Below are 23,214 nucleotides of genomic sequence, written 5' to 3'. Positions count from 1 at the left end.
TAACTAGTGATTTGGGGGGGCCCAACTTGCGACAGCCGACGGGGTGCTGGAGGGGCCCAGTTCCCGTTGATTCTGATTGGTGTGGTGGGTGCTCGGTGCTCAGTGCCTCTGAGACACTAAAAATCCAAGGCCCACTCTGGAAATTTGGCTTTGAACTTCTGTGATCTGTTAGCACCAGCTGGGGAAAATGCCTCCCTGAGTCATTGGGGAAGAGTGGAGGATGGGCTAGAAAGCTCAGGCTGTAAAATTGGATTCCCTTAACCCCTCAAAGTCCGAGGGCGTTTGATCAGGCCCCATATATGTGATGGGCTGGGCCAGACAAAATGAGTTGGGACTGGGTTTTGGTCCCAAGCTACAGCCCCTTTTCATCACTCTCCCATCTAATTGGTCAGCTCTATGCTGCCTATACCCTACCAGGTACAGGGGGCCGATGGAGAGAGGAGGTGGAGCCATGATGCAAAGTGCTCCAGCAGTCCTTGGCTGGTTTAAAGATCCTTAGGGGGCGTGTGGCTCAGAGCAGCCCTTAGGCTGCTCTAAGTTATGACATGGGCTGGCCCAGCCCTGAGGCAGGCTAAAGATCAGGGGAGAAGGGGGATGGCTTAGAGCCACTCTTCTTCCCCTCTTCCCCGCCCCCGCTCTTTGCAAAGATCACAGATCTACATTTTATTGTGATGACCTGGCTTTTGTTTAAGGACCGAACCACTGCTCTTGTCTAGCTATTAGTTACTAAGGAACATGAAACAGCTTGTCCAGTGAGAAAGGGGCAGAAGGGCCATTATGCGGTGTGGGAAATGTCTCCAGGCAAACCATCCTGTTTTGAGCCGGCTAGTTATAATGGAGGGTTTTCCTCTCCCTTTTTCTTTATTACCCTCAGGACAATTTGCATCAAAATGGGGTGTTTGCTGCTCTCTGGGGCTCCCCTTCTCCCTCCTGACATCATGTTTCTCGTTTCTGGTGTCACCGTTGCAGCATTGCCGACTCTTGACATTTTATCGCGATAGTTGGTGTGGGTTTTTTTGTAAAGTTCCAGCTCCTGGAGTCCTGTGACAGAACAAGAATCTCACCTTCAGTTTAAAAGAAACAGAAGGTTTCTAGCCCTCACCGTGGCAGATAAAAGCTCGTGTCCTGAGTGTGTCCTGAAGGCGCAAACTCCAGAAAGCAAATAAAAAGAACTCAAAATGCATTATTATTTTTAAAATATTATTTTTAAGCCAATCTGATGATTTTTGGGGGGCCTGATGAGTGATTTTAGGATGCTTGCAGTTGGCAGTCCTGTAGTTGACTGCCACAGAAATGACTGTGATGTTATAACTTCAGGTAGGGAGTTTATAAGCATTGGAGCCAAATTCCTGAGTTCTCATGCAAAAGTTCTCGAGTCCCTTAATAATAGAGAGCAATAAAAGGAGTGAAGGCAGGATCTTTTCCATACAGAGTGTTCCTGAAAGTTTTTTCCACTAGGCATCAGCTGTCTTGGCATCCAGCATTGGTTTTATTCATTGTTTTTTGTGTGTTATTAAAATGGCTTGCTAGACAGTTAGCTCACAGCATCCAACTTTATCTGCAAATCACCTCCTGTTTTCTGTGCGAAAACATCTGTCTTAGCTTTCTGCTTTCCCCGGACACTTAATTCCTCTAGCATATTTTCCCCCCTCCCCTTCCCCACCTCCCTGCTGCAAAGGACTGGTGGCTCATATGAGGTTATCAGGAACTTTGTGCTATTGAATCTGAACAAAACCAAGCAGGGCTGTTTCTTTAACAATGGGGGTTTGGATTCAGTTCATAACTCAGATCTGGGACCCACCCAGAAAAACTCTTCCAAGCCCTGGTGTGTTTTGGAATCTGGATTTCATAGTTGGCTCTCTCACTATAACAAACCAAATGCAAAATCCCACATCTCAAATTTTGGGGCGTGTGAAATGCACGTTCAGATCAGGTTCCAATTTTTCCAGCTTTCTAGTTGAAAGAGGAAGCATCTGGTAGTTTAGATCACCACTTTAGGATCAGGTGGGATTTTCAAAGGGTTTGGAATAGGAAATATCATGATCTCAAAAATTGTGTTCTATCCTAGATAGGTTCTTATGCCACGCCCATCACCGTGGCACCTGGTCCCTTTGCAGTAGTGCAGTAAGGGATGGGACTAGCATCTGTCACACTTTTTCTTTAATTTTTCTGTGGGACCAGAGACCAAACACAATAAACTTGCCCTGACCTATGAGAACCAGAAAGTGAAACTGACTAAAAACATGAACTGAAATTGACCAGGCTGGTTTTACAGTCAAAAGTGAAAAAAATGTTAAGTACCTCAATAGCATCAGGGATGAAAGCCCAGTTGGACACAGAGATTGCTAAGTCCTGGTCTTTTGACTCCTGTTTATTCTTGTGGCAAGTGATGGAGCAAATACAGACGCTCCCATTGTCATTCCTATACAGCCCCTTTTTAATACCGTGTCCACATTTTTAACAAGTTCTGGTGAAAGTTTCACAGCCGTCATTCCAGGACCAGCTAGCTGACAAGCGCAGTTATGGGGGTTTCTTGTAGCTCGAAGGACAGTTCAGATAGGGGGAGAGTCACTGGATGGTCTGAGAAGAGCGAGGTTCTCATCCCAGCTCTGACAAGGATTCCCTGGGTGAGTCATTGCACCGCTCTATGCCTCAGTTTCCCCTTCTGTGCGATGGGGAGGATAATGCTGTCCTTGCTCCCGGAGGCCTTGGGGAGGGTTAATTAGTAAGCGCTAAGCATTGAGAGCTAAGAAGTGGCTAAACAGGGCATAGGAGGAAAGGCAGGCATGATATCTTTCCCTGCCTTACCCTTAAATCCAGGGCCAGATCAGAGGGCCTATGGGTGACCCCTGTTGGATGGTATCTGATGGCATGTCGGGTGAAACTTCACTTACAGCCTGATCCAATTCCCAACAACCTTCACTTTTCCGACTGGCCTCAGGCAGGCCTGCCAAGCACCCCTGCCCTCCGCTCCTTAAGGCATTAGGCACCTGGGGACAGACATTATCATGTCTTCAAGCCCAGAGATTTGGTTTCAAAGTGATTAGCGCTAATCACTTTCCTCACAGACAAAAACCCGCTGTGTGAAGTCTCCCAGCTTCTTTCTGCCCTTTGCATAATCTCCTCTGAAACCTTGAGGAGGGATCGTCTCCCTCTTGATAGTGAGTGGTGGTGATGGCTGCTGGATTGACGGTGCTGGAGAGCTGTGTGTCTCCAAAGGACAGGTGTAGGCCTGATCTCCAGTGTGGTTCAGTCCTACCCCAGAGGGGAATCATAGAATATCAAGGTTGGAAGGGACCTCAGGAGGTCATCTAGTCCAACCCCCTGCTCAAAGCAGGACCAATCCCCAGCCAGATTTTTGCCCCAAATGGCCCCCTCAAGGATTGAGGTTACAACCCTGGGTTTAGTAGGCCAATGCTCAAACCACTGAGCTATTCCCCCTCCACAACTGTCTCAGGTGGTGAGAGGGGAGCTCAGAGGCTCATCCCACTCCCCGGCCCGCGGGGATGGCGATGCACGCTGTAGTGAGGGATCAATCTCACCACGCCACACCCTGATCCTATGGATATTTGCAAGGTTAGGCCGGGCTGAGAAGGAAAGACCCGGGTCGGGATTACAGGCAGGCTGGGGAGACGCTTCCTGAGGCTAAACACATCCTCCTCCTTCTCCACACCAGCGCCTGCTCAGGTGACGTGATAGGCACGGACCCTTGAAGTCCAGGGCTCTGGAATGGCTCGCGCCGGGCTTGGGAGTTCCTGGCAGAGGCTGGACTGATCAGAGAGCTGGCAGGGTGAGTGATGAATAATTTGCAATGCCAGGGAGTTAGTCCTGCCAGCCTTGGCACAACCATCAGTCAGCGAGGCCCGATTCTCAAGCAGTGTACAGGGAGGTCGTGTGGCTTAGTGGCCAGATCGGGTCGGGTTCGGGACACTTCAGGTCTATTCCCTCTCACCAGTGCCGTGGGAAGTGGATCGGCGGGATAAGAGCCTGGGCACAGTGACTGGAGAGAGAGGCAATGGATGTTGCTGAGATCTGGGGGTCCCTCGGGGTGGGGCGGTGGCGTGTTGACCTGCGTTATTCCAGGCTGTTTGACAGCGCTCCAATGAGCAGGCATTGGAAGCATTAGCTCCGTTACGGGCTCTTTGCATGGCAGAGACGCGGCTTGGCTGAGCGGTTGTCCTGCTGCCTGGCCGTGGCTCGTTGAATGCTCCCACGCCCCGGAGAGATGGAGCTATTTCTAATCGCCCGCTTGGTCACGACCGATTTGGGAAGCTAAAGGGGAATGCAGCGGGCGCGGCGTATTTAGATCCCACTCGGCCATCTGAGCGAGTGCCACATAACGAGGAGCTGGAGACATCCCAACTAGATAAAAATACCAGAGCATGGATTGGGGCTGGTTGGCCAACGGCGGGACAGAGCCAAAATCTCACATCTAGCATGACTACCTTAAAGTTAACAGAGCCTAATTCTCACTAAGCCCCACTGTAGCAGTGTGAAAAGAGGCAGTGTGACCTAGTGGGTAGACATGTGGGTTCGATTTCCGCTTCAGCCACCGGCCCGCTGGGGGACCATGGCTCTGTGCCTCAGTTTCCCCATCTGTAAAACGGGGATCATCATCGCCACCTCCCTTGTAAAGCGCTTTGAAATCTACTAATGGAAAGTGCTAATTAAGAGCCAGGGGTTAAGTATAACTGTAATTCACGCCTACTTTAAGGCCTTCTTGCTCTGCCAGAGTGTTGTAAAAGAGAATCCGGCTTTGTCTTCACTACAGGAAGCTGTGGTTTATCTCAAGATAGGATCTCAGTATAAAATCCTAGTGGACAGGGCAGGAATGGTTTTACCTTGGTGGAGCTAATCAGACTCAATAATATACTCCCCATCTGGAGTTTACCTGCGCTAGCAACATGCAGGTAAAAACCCCTGTGCCTTGTCTCTGCTAACATTGTACACCGAGCCAGCCAGCCAGCCCTGTGTCATGAGTTTTTTTAAATATTCCCAGCCCAAATCGGGACGAGAAATCGAAATCTCAGCAATGTGCACAAACGGAAAACGTTTTCGGTTTGAGTCGATTGAAACGTTTCATTTCAATTTGGACCCTTTTTAACCTTTCTTTAGTATAAATTAAGTTCAATTTCGAACCCCCCAACCGCAAATTTTTGTTCCGAGAGCAGCAAGACGGGAGATTTTGAAACTTTTCCCCAAGGTTTTTTCATGTCGGGAAATTGGTGGAAACGGGCCCCTTCCCGACAGGTTCGGTTTTGGTGAATCAACGTTTTTCAGCAAACAATCGTTTTGTGGTGAAATTCCCGGCCGGCTCAATATAAAAATGCACCTTGTTTTTGCAGTGAGACGGCCAGAGGCCCAGGGGAGCTGGTCTGATTTTAGCCAAGAGTAACTGACCACAGCATCTGAGCCAGCAATGTGTAGTGTCAACCCCACGATTGGGGCGTTGATTTACATGGATGACTTTTTAAATAGGGAGTTGAATGTAAATAGAAATGTGACCATGGGGTTTATTTTAAATAACAACAAAAACATTTGTGGTTGTTATGGAAACAGTTGCACTCCCCCCCCCCCCCACCCCCCGCCCCTAGTCATTTTGGGAGCCTAAACATAACAGCACAAGACCCAGGAAGAGAAATTGTCTAATGGGGCTGGATTCTGAATTCCCTTGCACCCTTGGGTGCCAGAGATGGGAAGCCAAAGGACCACTGTCTTCCTACTTCTGAGAACATGAACTCAGCAGGGGCACAATGGAGGAGGGGAGCAGGTCCCCCACAGCCAGGTGGCCCCCCAGCAAAACTTCTTTGCTTGGCCACATAGGGGTGGCTGGGCCAAATTTATGTGGCATTGTGACCTCGTGCACCAGGTTGCAACGCCATTCACTCAGATTTGGCCTGGCCCTGCCTCCACCATAACAAAGGGGCGGCCGAAGCAAACTTGTCCCCCCCTCCCCACTTTTTCAGTCCTTCCAGCACTGATCCCCCCCCCCAAAAAAAACCAGAAAAAGAACCACACGCAGGACAAAAAGCCAGTCTCTGCCCCACCCGGGCGAAGGAGTGTTTTGAGGAGGCTTAGAAGGGGGTTGTTTTGTGGGTGTTGACAGGGAGCTTCCCCCATCAGGGTGAGGAGCAGCAGGGGGGGAAGTACAAAGGGGATCATTCGCCCACTCATCACATGGGCAACAGAAGCTGGGATCATGGGTCGACATCTCGATGGCGCAGGAGAGATGCTAGGGAGGGAGGGGCCGGGCCGGGAAGGGCCCTGAAAATGAAGGCAAGTAGCCGACGTTTGATGCGATGGAGAAGAGGGAGCCAGTGGAGGGATGCAGAGAGGGGCCAAGCGACAGGCCAGGAAAACCATCTTTGCAACAGCCTCGTGAATGTCTCTGAGCGAGGCCAGACGGCATCTGTCTGGGGTCAGCGCGATGGGTGTCTAGGTGCCACCATGCGACAACAACCGGCGGTTGTCTGCCGTGCCAGTCTCAGGATCTGAGAGAGACGAGGTGGGTGAGGTGATCTCTTCGTTTGGATCCAGCTTCTGTTGGTGAAAGAGACAAAACTTTCGTCTTCTTCAACCTGAACCCTTCTCTCTCTCACCAGCAGATGTTGGTTCAATAAAACCTAGGTTCTCAACCTTTTTCTCTCTGGGGCCCCCCCAAGATACTATTAAAAACTCCACTGCCCATCTCTGCCACAACAACTGTACTTAAACGCCAGGGCCAGCGTTAGGAGGTAGGGAGCAGGGCAACTGCCCAGTGCCCCACGCCACAGGGGCCCCCACAAAGCTAAGTTGCTCAGGCTTCAGCTTCAGGCCTGGGGGGCATGGCTCAGGGCCCCGGGCTTCAGCCCCAGACAGTGGGGCTTCAGCTTTCTGCCCTAGGCCCCAGCGAGTCTCATGCTGGCCCTGCTTGGCAGCCCCCTTGAAACCTACTCCTGCCCCCCCCCCGGGGGCCCCGCATCCCTGGTTGAGAACCACTGCAATAAAGGATATTACCTCCCCCACCTTGTCTCTCTCAACACTCACTAGAGGGAGGAGTACGTTCACCTGCAGTCCAGGGCCTGACCCCACCCTCCTGCGCTCAAGTCCCGTGGGTGACAGCGGCGTTACACCAGCGCCGCTGAGATCAGGATCGGGCCCCAAGTCTGCATCCAGTGCTGATGAATGCACAACCGCTCAGCCAGAGGACAGGCACAGAGGGACAGCGCCCTGGATGCAGTACACCCGAAACCTTAGGGGGTTGGTAGCGAACGCATTGTGGGGACCGACCCAGGACGAAATCCAGAGGGACCCTATTGGCTTCAGTGATGCTACCGTGTGAACAGAGCAGAGCTTATGGGGAAGTGCTCCAGGGATTGACTCGGAGACGGATGGGTGCAGAGAGGGGTCACATGTAAGGGCGGGGTAGTCCCAGTGCCGGCCCATCTGGGGCACCTCGGCCCAAGGTGCGGGAAGACGATTTCAAGGCTGGGCGGTGAAACGTAACAGGGGGGATGGAAGGGGTTAAACTCCTAGTCCTGAGAGCGCTGGAGTCTCAGGGGAAGTGATCAAAGCTTATAAATACCTCCAAGGGAGCCATTTCAAGGAAGGATGGAATTAGCCTGAGTAAGGAGCAATGGCCCCAGGCGGAGGAAGGAACAGTTCGGTCTTTGCAGAGGGAATTCTTTATCGGGACAGTTGAACAGCGTGCAGCCGTCCTCCCCCACCGCCTGGGGACGGGACCTCGGCCCTGCAGGGGCAGGGAACTCCGGGGGCGTGCAAGCTGCCGTTCCGCCTGGGGAGCGTCGCAGCCCCCCACGCTGCACTGGGGGAAATGGGGACACGGGGCACAGGGCGTACAAGGCGGTGTGTCCGGGTGCGCTGTGTCTCTGGATTGGGTCCGCGTCGCTGTGCACGGGAGCAGAAGTGGGTCTGTGTGTGTGTGTGTGTGTGTGTGTCTGTGTACATCTCGGCTTGCTCTGGGCTGCTGGCTCCCGCTGTGCGGTGACCGACTTTGTCCCACTGGCTGCAGCGCGTTGCCAGCCACCCAGATTCCTTCCACAAAACACACGAGGCGAGCGCCAAGAAAGAAGCCCCCAGCCCGGGCTGACAGCATCCTGCCTGGAGGGGCCAGGCTTTCCCCCAGGATCCTGGCGCAGGGCGGGTGGATCCTCCTGGGTAGAACCAGGGGGCAAAGTCTCAGGGTTGTGCTGAATTTCGATCTAATAGAAAGTCCTTATTTCAAAGGCTGGGGGAGAGGGCTGGGGGGAGAGCCGAGCTTGTGTGTTGCCCTCCCTGGATGGGACCATCTGGGAGAGCAGCAGCCCCAACTTTGGTTCTTGGTTGCCTTGGACCTCCCCTTTGTCTAACACGGTCCCTGACGGGCCCCGGCTCTGGGGCAGGGGACTGGATGGCTCAGTGGGTTGAGAAGGGGCTGCAGCGCCCACCCCCCTAGGTTACCCGTTGGACACCAGCCCGGAGCAGCAGTAGCCAGCAGGAGCGACAGTCTGGTTCTCGGACAAGTCGGGTGGGTCCCGTTCCTGGGGAGCCGAGCGCTGGTGAGGGTGGCTGTAGTTGGCACTAATTGCCTCCCCCCCTCGAGGGTTGAACTGGCCCGTGGAGACTGCACACGAGATCTTAGCCCCTGGCCCCCGTTTCTGACGACCTTGTGGGACGTCGACAAGAGGCAACCAATCCATGAGCAGCTGCTCTTGAGCTGGGGTATGTCAGAAGCCGGTCCTATCCCCAGGAGACCCGTCCTCCCCAGCCCTCTGGAGGTGTCTCAATAAAGCCCACTTTTGAGATGGGATGAGCCCGTCCCATCCAGTCTGCCGGGGGGCCCTGCACTGGAGCGACACTTGTGCTCGATATTTCCCAGCTGCTGTTCAGGGTTCCTCAGGAGAGCCGCTCTGCCGTCTCAGAGATCTCACGGTCTGGGATCTAGCCTGGTGATGCCCGTTCGCACCCCCTCCTTCCCCGGGGCATGGGTCACCGAACTCACCGATGGCATTTTAGGTGTGGAATTCCAAAGGAGATTAAGGGAGTCCGGTCCTAACTCTCACTTCAGTGGGATTTGGGCGGCCGATTCCCATAGGTTCCTGTGAAAATCCCACGCTTTGTAAGCACCCGTCCCATTGAAACCCTCCCTCACTGAGCGACACCCGCTGTGCTAAGAGGCGTGACAATGGATAGACGAGTTCCCTCTGATAATCGCAGCCGCCACTGGCAAGGCACCAGTTCTTGGGATTTTATTGGGAGTCTTGCGAGATTTGTCGTTTTCCTTAAAGCCCCAGCTCCTGGAGTCAGGTGATGATGAGCTCTCAGCTTTTATTTCAATAAGAAAAGACCTTTCCTAACCCTCATGGTTGGAGAGAAAAGCTGGAACATGTCACCCCCACAAAAGGCTCTAAACCCAGAAAGGAAATAAGATCCCAGACGTCATTATTTTTTTTCAATGTCATGATTTTTTGAAGGCCTGTCTCCTGGCGTTTGAATGCTTGGGGGCTGGCAATGCTGCCCCTGAGATGACTGGGAACCTCACAATAGCCTCAGGGTTATCAATCCCATCCTCCTTCTCTGAAAGCATAGGTCTCTGCCACCTGAGCTAATGAAGAATCCTCACTGCAGTGTGGCATCTAAGACACACAGCGAGCAGTTCCCAGTTCTTTCCAGCAGAGAGCCGTGGTGCACCCACATTTGCAACGATGCTTCCCCCATGCAGCTGGTTCTTTGATTATAAAATGTCCCTAAGGGGTTCAGTGTTAGGTTTAAGAACAGAGCCACCCTTAAAACCAGAATTGCCTGGAGGCGTGGGCAATATTTAAGGTGGAGGTAAAGGGCTTATACAGCAATTGACTTTTGTCTCTTACTATTTTTATGCAGGGAGGCGAGAACGCCTTAAAAAGTCCTGGGACTCTCAGGACAGCCCAGATGCTGAGAGGAAGAGGAGGTCATCTGAAGAAGTAAAGCAAGGAGCTTCCACCTCAAAGGAAGGAACTGAGGCAGGATGGGGTCTGTGCATGGAGACTGGATCAGCCGGTAAGGAGGGACAGTCCCTGGGCTTCTTTGTAGGTTTAGATATGGTGGGGTAGGGAAGAGAAAGACCTGGAATCCGAAGCATGGGGACTTCAGTCAATCTGTGGAACTCACTGCTGCAGGAAGTAGCGCCAACCCCTGCTCAGTTTATTTATGTGGCTTGCTGTGTCCATAGGGCTCCAGCCATTTCATCCCTCACTTTACAGCTAGAGGGCCAGCGCTTTGCTCAGGCATACCCAGTGGGTCAAGGAATAATCTATCTGAGCAACTCACAGTCTGCATTGCGTGTATCTCACAATCCCCCGGGAGGCAAGGCGGTGCTATTATCCCCATTGCACAGATGGGGAAACTGCGGCACAGAGCAGCTAAGGGACTCGCCCAGAGGTCACACAGAGAGGCTGTGTCAGAGCAGGGTGTTGAGCCCAGCCGACCCAAATCCCATGCTAGTGTCCTAATCACTGGACCATCCTTCCTCCTGTACTCTCTGCCTCCCAGCCCGTGTCCTGTTCACTGGCCCATGCATGGAAGCCATGCAAGCTCAGGTAACATGGTTAAGCAGATCTCAGGTTTCAGGGCAGCGAGTGACCACCTGCTGGGGTCAGGAGGGAATTCCCTCCTTCCTGACCTCCCCGCCATTCCATGCTGCACAGTCAGCCAGGTGCAGCGTGGAATGTTTTTTATTTCCTTTGTCTGGAGCATGAGGTCTCGGCCATTGCCGGAGGCAGGGATGCCAGACGTGACGAGCCGACAGTCTGATCTGCCGGGGCAACTCCTCTCTTCTCCCTCGCCCAGCTCCTGCTTACGGGGTGTTACCAGGCGGCCGGGGTCAGAAAAGTGACAATTGATGCCCCCTTCTTATCCAGACATCGGCGTGCGAGTGTGTGCACACGTGTGTGTGTGTGTGTGTAGACGCGTGTGTGTGTGTGTGTGCACGTGTAGAATCAGAGCTCCTTTAGTGATCCGGATGAGTACTTACCCTGCTAGCCCCCCGGAGCTATCTCAGCTGGCGTCTGTCTATTCCCATTAGCCCAGCCCAGCTTCAGGACCCGGCGGATTCAGTCATGCTTATCCCCTCGGTTCCGTGCGGGATGACGCGTAAACCACACAGAGCGTGGCGTGGTTCTTACGAGCCTGGGGGAAGGTGTGGGGCTGATGGGTGGAAAGCCTGTCCTTTTACTTGTCAGCTGAGCCAGCCAGACCGAGGGTCTGAGACAGGACAAACGTGGGTCCGCCCGCTGTTGAGGTTGTTCCCCCACCCCCAAGGGCAGAAGGATGCTCGCAGCCGGCTGGGTTTGCAAGGCAGGGGTCCCAGCTGTTCACAGGGAATGTTAGAACATTGATTGGACACACAAGCCGGCCGGGTGCTAAATGCCTCTGGGAAGTGAGGCTTGGTCCTGGCCCCGCGGAGCGTAATGTGAGGGCCATAAACAGACCAAAAACCAGGGTGAAGGGAAGAAGGTAAAGATCAGGGGACGATTGATAGGCTCATACGGCCACTTAGAAAGTGCTTGATCCAAAGCCCATTGAAATCACGGCAGACCAGTCGGTCCCTGGGGCTCTGGACTGGCTCTAGGGCATGGACATACGGTGGTGGCTCGCCTTTAAATCTCACTTCTCATAAGGTTTGCAGGGGGAGTGAGTTTTATGAGGGAATTGGAAGTGAGGCCAAGACGGTGGCTTGGCAAACAGTTTTGGGGATAGTGTCCTATTATGTAGGGGCAGCCTAAAAGACTGGGTACGTGCCCCCGTCTCTCCCTCTGGGGGCTGGTGCAGCTAAAGGATAAAAGCCCGCTACTGTTGCTAGCTAGTGGAGTTGCTGCTATAGAGTAAGACTGTGCTGCAGCTCCTAGGTTTGATTTTGCTGGTGACCTGTGGTGGCATCAGTTCTAGAACGGGATGGGGACGTGAAAGGAGACCGGCCCGCACCAATGTATTCACATTGTTGCCGTGGCAAGGACACAAAATGCACCGAAAAGGGACCATCAGCGACCAGCGCGGGGGTGAAGCGAATTCAGCTCACTTCTGCATCAGGGATGTGGGAGCTTCCCGGCCCCGAGGCCCCGGTGCCCAGCACAACGCACGTCCCTGCGAGATGAAATGGGCAGCCATGCCTCTGGCATTGCTCGGAGCAGAGGGGCCCATGGAGGGGCCGCGGATTAAGCTAGAACCAAGAGACTGCGCCCACGGGGAGCTACGACGCCCAGCATCCCACGCTCCATGTCAGGTCGAGATTGAGCACCGCACTGCACGCGGGGACCTGCTCGCTGGCGAGCTCCATGCTCAGCGCCTGCTCCTATATGGCCTGATGCTGCCCCAAGCTGCGCTGGTCGGCTCCACAATGTCTCCTGGTGCTCAGGTGGCAACCCAGATAGTGTCCGCTGGCCTCCTAGCTTGGGATGTGGCCTTCCTTGCCCACATTCCTTCTCCGCTAGCTCCCGTCACGTTACTGGGAAATGTCGTGAAACTTCCCCTGACAGCCTGGAGTGCCCAGCTCTCGCCAGGATGGCTAGCAGAACTGGGACCAGATCCTCAGTAGATCTCTGCTCACTCTGAATCTGCCCGGGTATAAATGACAGCACAGGCTGCTGGGCAGCGGAGAATGAGACCCAGGGAGTTTCTGCGAGCCGACGTCCGTCTCTGAGCCTGACTCTGATCACACTTAAACTGGGGTAAATCCAGAGTGACACCATTGTCAGTCGATCAGATTCTCAGCGGATGTATATTGGCTGCAGCTTCATGGACATCCGTGGAGCTGCACCAGTTTGCACCAGCTATGGATCTGGCCCAATGTGGATTTAAACTAGTGTAATAGAGAAGAGAATCAGACCTCCTCTTTTTCCCCTCAGCATCCAGGCGGCGGAACAGAAGCCTGCAGGCTTCTGCGTCCAGCGTGCATTTAATTAGACAGCTGCAAAACACAAGTTGCAACAGTGTTTCCTCTGTCTCAGAGACCAGATTCTTCTAGCTAATTGGATGAGTTCTGCTTAGACCCTGTGCTACCGTCCTGAGCTGTTTAACCCAGGAGCAGCTGGATTGCAGGGTCGTGTGAGCAGCAGCGGAAGGGCTGGTGCCTGAGCGCGGAGTGGAGGTACACGGGAAATGTTCTGGCATTGACTTTCTAGTAGGAGTCCTGCTACGGGACCAGGAGTCAGTGCGTCATGAAGGGAGGCATGTCGCAATCCGACATCATCATCCATTTGGGACACGTGAACCGTTTGCGGTTTGGGCTCTGAGAGGCAGAGATCTCGGCTCCACATTGAGGCTCGAACCAGGGTGGGCCCAGGGTGCTTCTCAGGCTGGGAGCAGATGAGACGCTGAAGAAGGTGCCCTCTCCAGGGGAGATCAGGGCCAAGGGCCGTGGCTACTTAATTCCAACCCTGCCGAGGCGGTGGAGCGGCTCCTCGGAGCTCTCTCGAACAAGCCGACCTTTCAGACCACGGCTCGACACGCCTGCAGCTTCCCGTCCACGCCAGGGGAAACAATAATAAACACAGAGCACGAGAGAGTTCATGTGTGTCGACAGCGCTTGGAAAGACCAGCAACCTTCAGCCCTCTTGGCTCGCACCCGGCTTCCGGCTGGGATCTGGGCTTTGCCACCAATTCACTGCCAGAGACCATTGCACGAAGCTGAATGAGGGGGGGATAAAGGGGACGGTTCGGTTGGGATGAGAGCCCCAGGAAGTCAATCTGAGGCTCTGAATTTAAGACTTTAATCTGAATCAGAATTAGAATCTGAATCTACTCCAAATCCAAACTTTTAATCTGAACATGAATACATTCCCCAAGGGTGGAGGTGCATTCACCAGCCCTGGCCATTTTAAAATTGGATGTTGTTCTAAAATCCATGCTCGAATTCAAACCGGATTTAATTCAGGGCAATTCTCTGGCTTGTGTTGTATGGGAGGGCAGACGAAGGATCACAGTGGTCCCGTCTGGCTTTAGAAGCTAGGATCCAGTAATCAAAACCACACATCTTCATTTGAATCTGAATGAATCGCATTTAAATCCTGCATCTTAATTGGAATACATTTAAAATGAATCGTTACTGGAATCAGAACTTGGTTCTTAGACTTAGGGCTGGTCCACACTAAGCCCCCAGTTCGAACTAAGATACGCAACTTCAGCTACGTGAATAACGTAGCTGAAGTCAAAGTATCTTAGTTCGAAATACAAGGTACTTACCGCAGGTCCACACGTGGCAGGCAGGCTCCCCCGTCGACTCCGCGTACTCCTTTCGCGGAGCAGGAGTACCAGCGTTGACGGCGAGCACTTCCGGGATCGATTTATCGCATCTAGACAAGACGCGATAAATCGATCCCAGAAGATCAGTTGCTTGCCGCCGAACCAGCGGGTAAGTGTAGACGTACCCTTAGTTCGAATACATCTCGTTTGAATTTTACTTTGAATAAATGTAATCTGAATTTTACTCTGGAATTGGATTTTAGGCCCTGATCCTGTAGACATTTACACACAAGCTTCGTTTGATGCACCTGGGCATCCCCACGGAAATGAACGAGACGGTAAAGTTAAGAGTTTGTGGGGCCAGCCCTTCATCTTCTTTTGAATTTAATAATTTGAATCAGGGTTTTAATAAATTTGATCTGAATCTTAATCTGAACTGTAATTAGAATCGCAGGATATTTTAAGATGAGTTTTAGAGCCAAAATGTCAAGAGTGCCTAAAGTGATTTAGGAGCCTATTTTACATTGGTATTTAAACTCCTAAATCAGTGAGGTTACATCTACACGGCAAAGAAAAACCTGTGGCACTGAATCTCAGAGCCTGGATCGATTGACTTGAGCAGGGCTAACAATAGCAGTGTAGACACTCCCGTTTGGGCTGGAACCCGGGCTCTGAAGCCCAGTGAGAGGGGACGAACTTGGAGCCCAGGCAGGAGCGTCAACCCTGGTGTTTTTAGCCATGCAGTGTGAGCCCCACGAGCGTGAGTTACTTGACTTGGGCTCTGAGGTTTTCCTTTGCAGTGTAGACGTACCCTTAGGTGCTTTTGAAAACGTTGCCCTGAATCCGTTTAATTGGCATCGGAATCACTCCTTGATCAGACTGATTTCAACCCAGCACCCTGACCTCTGGATCCCACATTTGCTGGGCTCTGGCTGCGGATGCTTCCCCGAACAATCGAGCAACGCAACCGCCTCAGCTCCCTGGGCTGCCTTCAGGGCCCCCGCGCTGCCGCCAGCTCTCGCTGGGGGAAAGACGGAGCCTTGAACTCGGCTCGGTGGGTGGATGTGCAACTCCTCCTGGAATGTCTGCGCTGGTTTCGTCCGCCATCAGAGACCTTGGACGGGGGGGGGTTGGATTCCCTTTGGGCAGAGTTTTTCCGGTCTCCTTTGGACGGTGACTTTTCCCCCAGTGCTGCCTGTGGCCGCTGGCCATGTTCCTCCAGTCTGAAAATATCCCGTGCCCTTGGCCTGTTGGCCTGGCGGAGCAGGGCTGGCTTTCCCAGGCTGCTGGCTGAAGAAAGGTTGTGGAAGATGTACCCTCTCCAGCTGGTTAACCCCTGGGGCCTCGGCCGGCTCCCATGGTCGGGTGTGAGGAGGATCGGGGGTCTCGCCCCGCATTTCCCAGGCAGGGGCAGCTCCGGGCCAGACACCATGGGCAGGGCGCTGGGGCTGTGTCCAGCCTTCCCTTGGCTGCAGCAGGAGTCACACGCCCCCGTCGGCATTCCTCCAGACGCTGGCCAAGAGCTCGGTGAGGGCCCCTGACGGGTGACGTGGCCTGGCCCAGCCCAGGTTTACTCTCCAGTCACCCATGCAGCTGGCCGCTCTTGACATCCCCTCGATGTGTTTGCTGCCTCCCCGGTGCCATTTGTGCCACCTGGGTGTGAAACCGCACAATCCTTTGCCCGCCGTCCCTTAAACCCAGCCTGTGTGCTGCGACCGCCCCGCTCGAGTCACCCCGGGCGCTGGATCCCCCCTCTGGTCCTGGCAGGTCTGGTGGATCCTCTGGCGAGTCCATAAAAGGGTCAGGAATTCCAGACCCCAAATAATAGGTTGGGAGGGGCCCTAGCCCTAGATCTCCCATCGCCGCCCTGGTAGGTGACTGATCGCCGCCTCCCTGACGCTGCTTCTCCCAGGATTTCGCTGGGGATGGCCTCTCCACAGACCCCGGCCTAGCCCCCAGGGCAGACACCGCTGGGTCGACGGAAGGATTGACCCAGCTCCAGCCTCTCAAAGAGGTGGGAGAAAACCTCTTCCCTCGCTGGTGGGATAGTCTAGACTACGGTGCTACAGCTGCGGTGCCGGAGCCTTGCCGCTGTGGGACGGATGTACCACTCATCCTGTTGTCCATGGGGCCGAGACACGGGCTGAGGGTGCTGTCAAGGAGCAGGGGTCTTGGAAGAACGGGCACTGATTTACCGTTCTATTGCCCGTGTTCTCGGCTAGCTTCCCCCCACCCGGTCTTTCGTCTAGTCAGTGTGATGATGCCTCGCCTGTATCTTATGTCCAGAGATCTCCAAGTGCTTTGCAAAGGAGGGTGATAACCTTAGTCCCATTTTAAAGAGGGGGGAGACTGAGTCACGGAACAGGGCTGTGACTTGCCCAAGGTCATGTGGCAGTGGAGTTGGGAATAGAAGACAGGTCTTCTGGCGCGCTAGCCATGAGGGCACAGTGCACTCCCGCTCTCTTGGGAGGAGTGGTTGGCTTTGTAAGGTCCAGCCAGCCAGAGACGGGCACTGGGGCAGCGCCCCCCTCACTGCACTGGAGCTGCGGCCCCCTCCCGCAACCCCCGGGCGAAGATGTGCTGTCCAGACTGGCCCTCGCTCTATTATGTTAACGCTGCAGCCGCCCCCGGCTGACTCAGGGTTCACGAGCAGTTCTGCTTCGCGTTTTCGTGCTGAAAGGAGCGAGGGGGCTCTTCCCGGAAAGGCGAGGAGGGGGGGCTTTGAGTAGGGACGAGCGGGTCAGAAAGATGATGAGTTGCTATTTTGCTGTTTGGAGGAGAGAAAAAAAGAGAGCGAGAGAGAGAAGATGCTTGGCCAATTTATGTGAACTCATTGTCCGGGAGGAGAGTGGATGACTCAGGAGGCAGCAATGGGGTATAACTAGGTCACTGGTTCAAATGGGAGCCCCAGTTGAGATAGTTCCAGGGTGCATGGGCAAGGGGAGGCCTTTGCTGGTCTTGGTTTGGGCCCCCCTCCAGATCATTCGTAGGTCTGTATGCTCCAGGGTGACTTTGGATGTGGTCATTAGGAAAGCAAACTTTGCCTTCCCCCCGCTTTGAACTATTCAGCAGTGATGCCCCCGGGAATTGGGATTACGGGACCTTTTCATCTCCAGGGTGCCGGTTCGTCTCTAGTATTGGTCAAGGAGCATGGTGGGATTGGGGTAGGGAGCTGTTTGCTACGCGGATACCAGTTTGAACCCCGCCTCCCTCCGCCTCCCCCAGGCGGCTTGGGAATGGGAGGTGGCTTGAGGCTCCAGGTTCAAATCCAGCCCAGGCTGTCAGCGACACAAAATTGTCGCCAAACTGTTACTGAGTTGGAGGTGCTTTTCCGAGTGCCGCTTCGAATGCTGGAGCCCTCGACGGGTTTGTTATCGTAGGGTTGCTCGTGGGCATACCGGTTTGTTGTTTTCCGGTTGCTCCTGGGCGTTGGGGCTGCCAATACAGGCTTGTTGTTGGAGGGTGGCCGGTGAGTACAGGGGCAGCATGCGCAGGTTTATTATGGTAGGGTTGCTGGGGCGGGATGCTTTGCTTTTATGGTTTCCCAAACTCCAAGGCCAATAGGGACCGTTGTGATCCTCTAGTCTGCTTTGTTATTGTAGGGTTGCGGTTGAGCGCTGGGGCGTTGGCGCTGGTGGAGGAACAGGGGCTCCTAGCCACAAGGCAAGAAAGCATCGCTGTGATTGGTTTGGGTAAAATCTGTACAACAGATGACCCGGGCCAATAGCAGAGATGCATGGAGGAGGCTGGCCAGCCCGGGGGGGAGGGTAAGGGGGGAGCGGGTCGACACCCCTGTGTTACCGTGAAGAGCAGATCTGGGCACCTCTCCTCCTCCTGGATTTGCGTGTGGAATGGCCACTGAACATTAGCAGCTGGGAGTTTTTGGGATAAAGGGGGGCTGCCCAGGAGAGCGAGGGGTTAACGGAGACCGAAGGGAGCAGGGCATTGGAGCAGCAGGGTGGGCACCGCCTCTTGCTAATGGCAGCGTCTCTGGTTTTCTCTCCAGGCTTTGCGTGGCTGGACTGGCCCTGGGTCTGGCCCTGCTGACGGCCCAGCTCTGCCAAGGCAGCAGGAAGGTGAGTCACCAGACCAAGGACCTTACAGCTGGGCAGGGGGGCGGGATAGGAGGGGGGCGGCTTGGGAAGCACAGAGCCCCTGCATGAGGGATCTCGCCAGCCCCAATGTGCATCGCCACCTCCTGGAGTCACAGGCCTCATCACCAGCTAAAGAGCATCAGGGAACCTGGCTGGGGCGTCCCGCTTGGGGTCTGCTGCTGGGCTAATGCGGGTAGACCCCGGCCCCCTCCCCCGGAGCCGGGCTGGCCCCACAGGGCTAACGGGGATAGACCCCGGCCCCCTCCCCCAGAGCCAGGCTGGCCCCGCAGGGTAACGGGGATAGACCCCGGCCCCCTCCCCCAGAGCCGGGCTGGCCCTGAAGGGCTAACAGGGATAGACCCCGGCCCCCTCCCCCGGAGCCGGGCTGGCCCCGCAGGGTAACGGGGATAGACCCCGGCCCCCTCCCCCAGAGCCGGGCTGGCCCCGCAGGGCTAATGGGGATAGACACTGGCCCCCTCCCCCGAGCCGGGCTGGCCCCGCAGGGTAATGGGGATAGACCCCGGCCCCCAGGCCCCTCCCCCGGAGCCGGGCTGGCCCCGCAGGGCTAACGGGAATAGACCCCGGCCCCCTCCCCCGAAGCCGGGCTGGCCCCGCAGGGTAACGGGAATGGACCCCGGCCCCCTCCCCCGGAGCCGGGCTGGCCCCGCAGGGTAACGGGAATAGACCCCGGCCCCCTCCCCCAGAGCCAGGCTGGCCCCGCAGGGCTAACGGGGATAGACCCCGGCCCCCTTCCCCCGGAGCCGGGCTGGCCTCGCAGGGCTAACGGGGATAGACACCGGCCCCCTCCCCCAGAGCCGAGCTGGCCCCCAGGGCTAACGGGGATAGACCCCAGGCCCCTCCCCCGGAGCCGGGCTGGTACGCTAGGCAGGGTTGGTGACCTTGAGACCTTTCTCCTGGAAAGCACTGGGGAGGTGCCCCCTAGGGGGCGCTCTCCCTTCTGTGGGGGTGACGCCAAGCGTGCTGGCTGCACCTGGTCACTCACAATCTCCTGGTGCTTTTTGGGGTGTTGTACTGGCCAGTCCCAACTGGAGGTAGATGGTGTTCTCCCTCCATAAACCTCCCTTGGGGCTGGGTATGTTGTACTCCAGCACTATGTTGCCTGGGGTGTTGCTGTGGGCTGTTAAACAGCTGCCATGTTCTGCCCCAGAGGTGGCTAAAGATCAGCCAAAGCAGGAGCAAGTTGGAATGGTGGGGCAGGGATAACCTCCTGGGGCCTGGTTTTCAATGACGCTGAGGCTCCTTTATCCTATTCAGGCAGGAGACATTCCCCTGAGAAAGCCCTCATCCCGGGGCCTCCCCTGGCGTAAGATCCGGCGCTCGCCCTCCTCCCAGCTCCCCGCATAGGGGGTGGATCTGGGACGTTGCTCGAGCACATTGTGCTCTTGTTAGTCTCCGCTTCCCCGGCCCATATGAGGCTGTGAGAAGCAGACCATGAGTTAGAGCAACCTCAGGGCTGCTCTAAATTACACCGAGGGCCAGGCAAGGCCCTGTGTGCAGGGATCACAAGTGTAGTGGAAAGTCACAGTGTTGCTAGAGCAGCTGGGGGGTGGGAGGGGCCTCCGGGGTCAGGACTCCTGGGTTCTGTTCTCAGCTGTGGGTGGGGAGTGGGGTCTATCTGTTAAAAGAAGGTGGGTGAGGAGTCAGGACTCCTGGGTTCTATTCCCAGCCGGGAGTTGGGGTAGATGGGGTCTAGTGGTCAGAGTAGGAGGGGTGCTGGGAGTCCGGACACCTGGGTTCCATTCCTGATGCTGGAAGGGGAGTATAGTCTAAGGGTCAGAGTCCCTCCCCTCCTCCCCCCGATCCCATCCCTGGAGGAACAAGTAAAGATCAGGCCCTGGGTTAACCAGTAGCAGAGGAAGGTACAGAAACAAGTGGGAGAAAGAGGCTTAAACTTCGCGCCAGTTTCTGCCCTGGGATTTGCATACGCCATGGGCACCGAACAGGGACAGGAGCGCACCAAGTGAGCGAGATGGGCAGGTTCTCCGGGCAAAAGGCCTCTTCCTTTCGCCAGATTCTCCCCCTGGGGGCTCTGCGGGCAGCCTGCATGTCAGGGCTGCCTGGGGGCTGGGGGAGAGGCCGGGGCAGGGGCGACGTGTGTGAAAATACAGCGTCACATCACGGGCAAAGTCCATGAGAAGCGGGATGCTGGGGGGGAGGGGAGCTTCCGAACCACCGTCATCAAGGAAATTCCCAAAGAGCCGAGCCAGCGCAGAGTGTCCTCCCCGCGGCCTTGGTATGTTGCAGCGAGCGCTGGCGGGGGCAGGAGCAGCATCTTGTCCGCGTTAGGAGTTTACAGCCCGTGGAAAGCAGCTGCAGTCTGGGCTGAGGGGGAAGCCGGGGTGGGGTGTGGGGTCTATCTGTTAAAAGAAGGTGGGTGAGGAGTCAGGACTCCTGGGTTCTATTCCCAGTGGTTCTGGTGTGTTTATCCGGGGCAGCGTTGGTAACCCGGCCGTGTGTTGCAAAACGGAGTTTTCCCTGGCTCCGCCGAGCAGTCCCCGGCCCCCCCAGCCCTTCCTGCGCCAGCGTCCTTAGGAACCAGAGGCCCCCGAGCAAAAGCCAAGTCGTGAGCTGACGTTCGCCCTTTGCCCTGCGCGTTGTGCAGTCAGGGAGCGCCACACGCAGCCGTTGTGATCTGCTGGCGTTCTTCACCCGCTTGGGCACACGGCCGCACGAGGCGCCAGCAGTCGGAGGATCAGGCCCTTGGCTGGGGGAGTTTGGGATTTGGAGCGGCGGGCCCTGCTGCTAGGGGTGTGCGGCCGAGGCTTGGGGACAGTGGAGCAGGGAATCTGGGTGTCACTCAACAGTTGGCTGTCATCCTGCCTGTAAGCACCCTGATGCAGCCATCTCCTTCACACATGGTCCCAGCGTTCGGCTGTTACTGCCTCAGGGCAAGCCGGGGGTGAGCGCCCTGGAGGCGAAAGGCTCCCTATCTTGTTCCCAAGCCCCGAAGTCAGCCAAGTCCTCGCATGCAGAAGCAACCCAGAGAAGAGCTGATTAATAATCCAATAAAACGAGCCCTAGCTCGTCTTACCAGCAGATCTCAAAGCGCTTTGCAAAAGGGGCCGGGATGATTCCCCACTTTTTACAGCGGGGGAAACCGGGGCACGGCCCGGGTCCGTGACTTGCCCCAGGTCACCCCGCAAGCAGTGCTTGGCCTAGAACCTGCGTGCCAGGCCAGTGCTTTGCCTACTAGGCCACAGGATTACGGTAGCACCGAAAGGCCCCAACTGGGCACTGCAGAGTGCAAGACGGTCCCTGCCCTCTTGCTTACAGCCAAAGGGGAAACTGAGGCACGACAGCCAGCCACAGTCACCCAGCAGGTCAGTGACAGAGCTGGGACTGGAGCGCTGTAAGCAGCTGCCCAGTGTCCTTGTGTGAAGGGGCAGCGGGGCTGTATTGGCAGCTACGCTTCCGAGTGCTGGAAAGGCTCCGAGGCAACGTGGGCCAGAGCCCCAGCAAGCGTAAACCGGCTTCGCTCCAGATCGACGCCAGCAGCAGACTTGGCCCTCAGCTCTCAGCCTGACTGTGTCATTCCTCGAGGTGCCGTTGTTCTTGGGGAGGAAGGAGAGGGGGCCCCAAACCTTTTGAAATCTCTTTCCCTCCGCCCATGTTCACTGCTTCTCCGGCCCGGGAGGGGGCAGATGAAAGTGCCGGGCGCAGGGCGGCCGGGTCCCCGGTGGGGAACTCCCGGCCTGGGTGCTGGTGCTTTCCAGCGTCCCTGGAAATGAAAAGAAAAATGTGGGAAATTTCTGATGCGGACACGGGGGCCTGGAAGGGCTTGTGGGAGGAGGTTGTGTGGCGGGGGCTCTAGATTACTGGTTTGAATGCAGCCTGGGGCATTACAGGGGGACAGTCATTACGCCCATCTGGAGCTGTTTGCTGTTGGCCTGCATGGAATGAGTTGCTAGTTCTCAGCCTAGGACCAGTGTTGCCGAGTAGCAGAGTAGGACTCAGGAGACCCAGGTTCTACTCCTGACCTCCCCTTGCTCTGTCTCAGTTTCCCCATCTGTCAAATGGTGGTAAGATCCTGCTCTGCACTGTGCTTTGAGATCTCCTGATGAAAAGCGCTCTACCCAGCGCCAGGGGTCACTGATGCTTCCCCTGGAGATGCTGAGGCTTAGAGGAATCGCCTTCCATCCTTTCGATGAAGGAGCTATAAAAAAAAACATAGCCCCCCAGTGAAGTTAGCGGGCTGCAGCCAGGCTGGCTGGCTGGATCCGAGGCACTAGAGCAGAGGTCCCCAAACTGTGGGGTGCGGGAGGAGCGTTTGAGGGGGGCAGCGGCAGTGCTCTGCTTTGCACCGAGTGGCTTTAACAGCCCGCCCCACGGTACCTGTGCCATCGTTAAAATCCAGCCAAGCACTGTCTGTCTCCAAGGCACTCCTGAACCAGGCCAAATAGTTTGGCAATCGGTGAGCACGTTCGTTTTCTTAATTTCCTTTTTTGGCTAACGATGAGCCCTCCAGGCCAGGGGCCTTTGGGATGTTGTAGCGAGGAGGCGAGAACAGCTGGGCAGTGATAAACTCCCCAGCCTGCTCCCCACAGCTGGGCCCGCCCCGCCTGGCGTGGGATCGTCCCTCTGTCTGAGGCACCAGGCCAGCTGAGGTGGGGGGTACGGGGAAGGGCCCTGCGTTAAGCAGCAGGGACACAAAGGGAAATGCTGCCTGGGCAGGTCTGTGCCCCTCAACCCAGCCCGCTTCCCTTCAGCCCCGTCTTTTGGCTTCTCTTCCCCCTGCTCCGGGCTCTTCCCAGGTACCAACCCTCCTGCTGCCGGATCCAGGAGGCTCTATCTGCCCAGATCTTTCCGTCTGTCCCAGCCCCAGAGACCTGGGCCAAAGCTGCCCCTGGGGCACCCAATGCCACCCCTGAGCCCTGGCTGCTGGGTCAGGCGTTAAGCTGTGTTG

General features: G+C 55.8%; 1 protein-coding gene across 2 annotated transcripts in view; it reads left to right on the top strand.

Annotated features, from left to right (window-relative positions):
- ADAMTSL4 (ADAMTS like 4) overlaps positions 1-23,214 on the top strand; it is a 59,731-nt gene that overhangs the window by 5,724 nt on the left and 30,793 nt on the right. Inside the window, exons 2-4 of one of the 2 annotated variants that reach the window (XM_034756409.1) lie at positions 3,677-3,790; positions 9,862-10,017; positions 18,203-18,272. In XM_034756409.1, coding sequence (XP_034612300.1) covers positions 9,986-10,017; positions 18,203-18,272 — 102 coding nt within the window. In that variant the 5' untranslated portion in view covers positions 3,677-3,790; positions 9,862-9,985. The remainder of the gene's footprint in view (positions 1-3,676; positions 3,791-9,861; positions 10,018-18,202; positions 18,273-23,214) is intronic. The other variant, XM_034756408.1, reaches the window with a different exon arrangement.

This window comes from Trachemys scripta, chromosome 24 (assembly GCF_013100865.1).
Source record: "Trachemys scripta elegans isolate TJP31775 chromosome 24, CAS_Tse_1.0, whole genome shotgun sequence".
NCBI classification, from domain to species: Eukaryota; Metazoa; Chordata; order Testudines; family Emydidae; genus Trachemys; species Trachemys scripta.
Note: the sequence above shows the minus strand (reverse complement) of the source record. Positions and strands in the feature narration are given on the sequence as shown.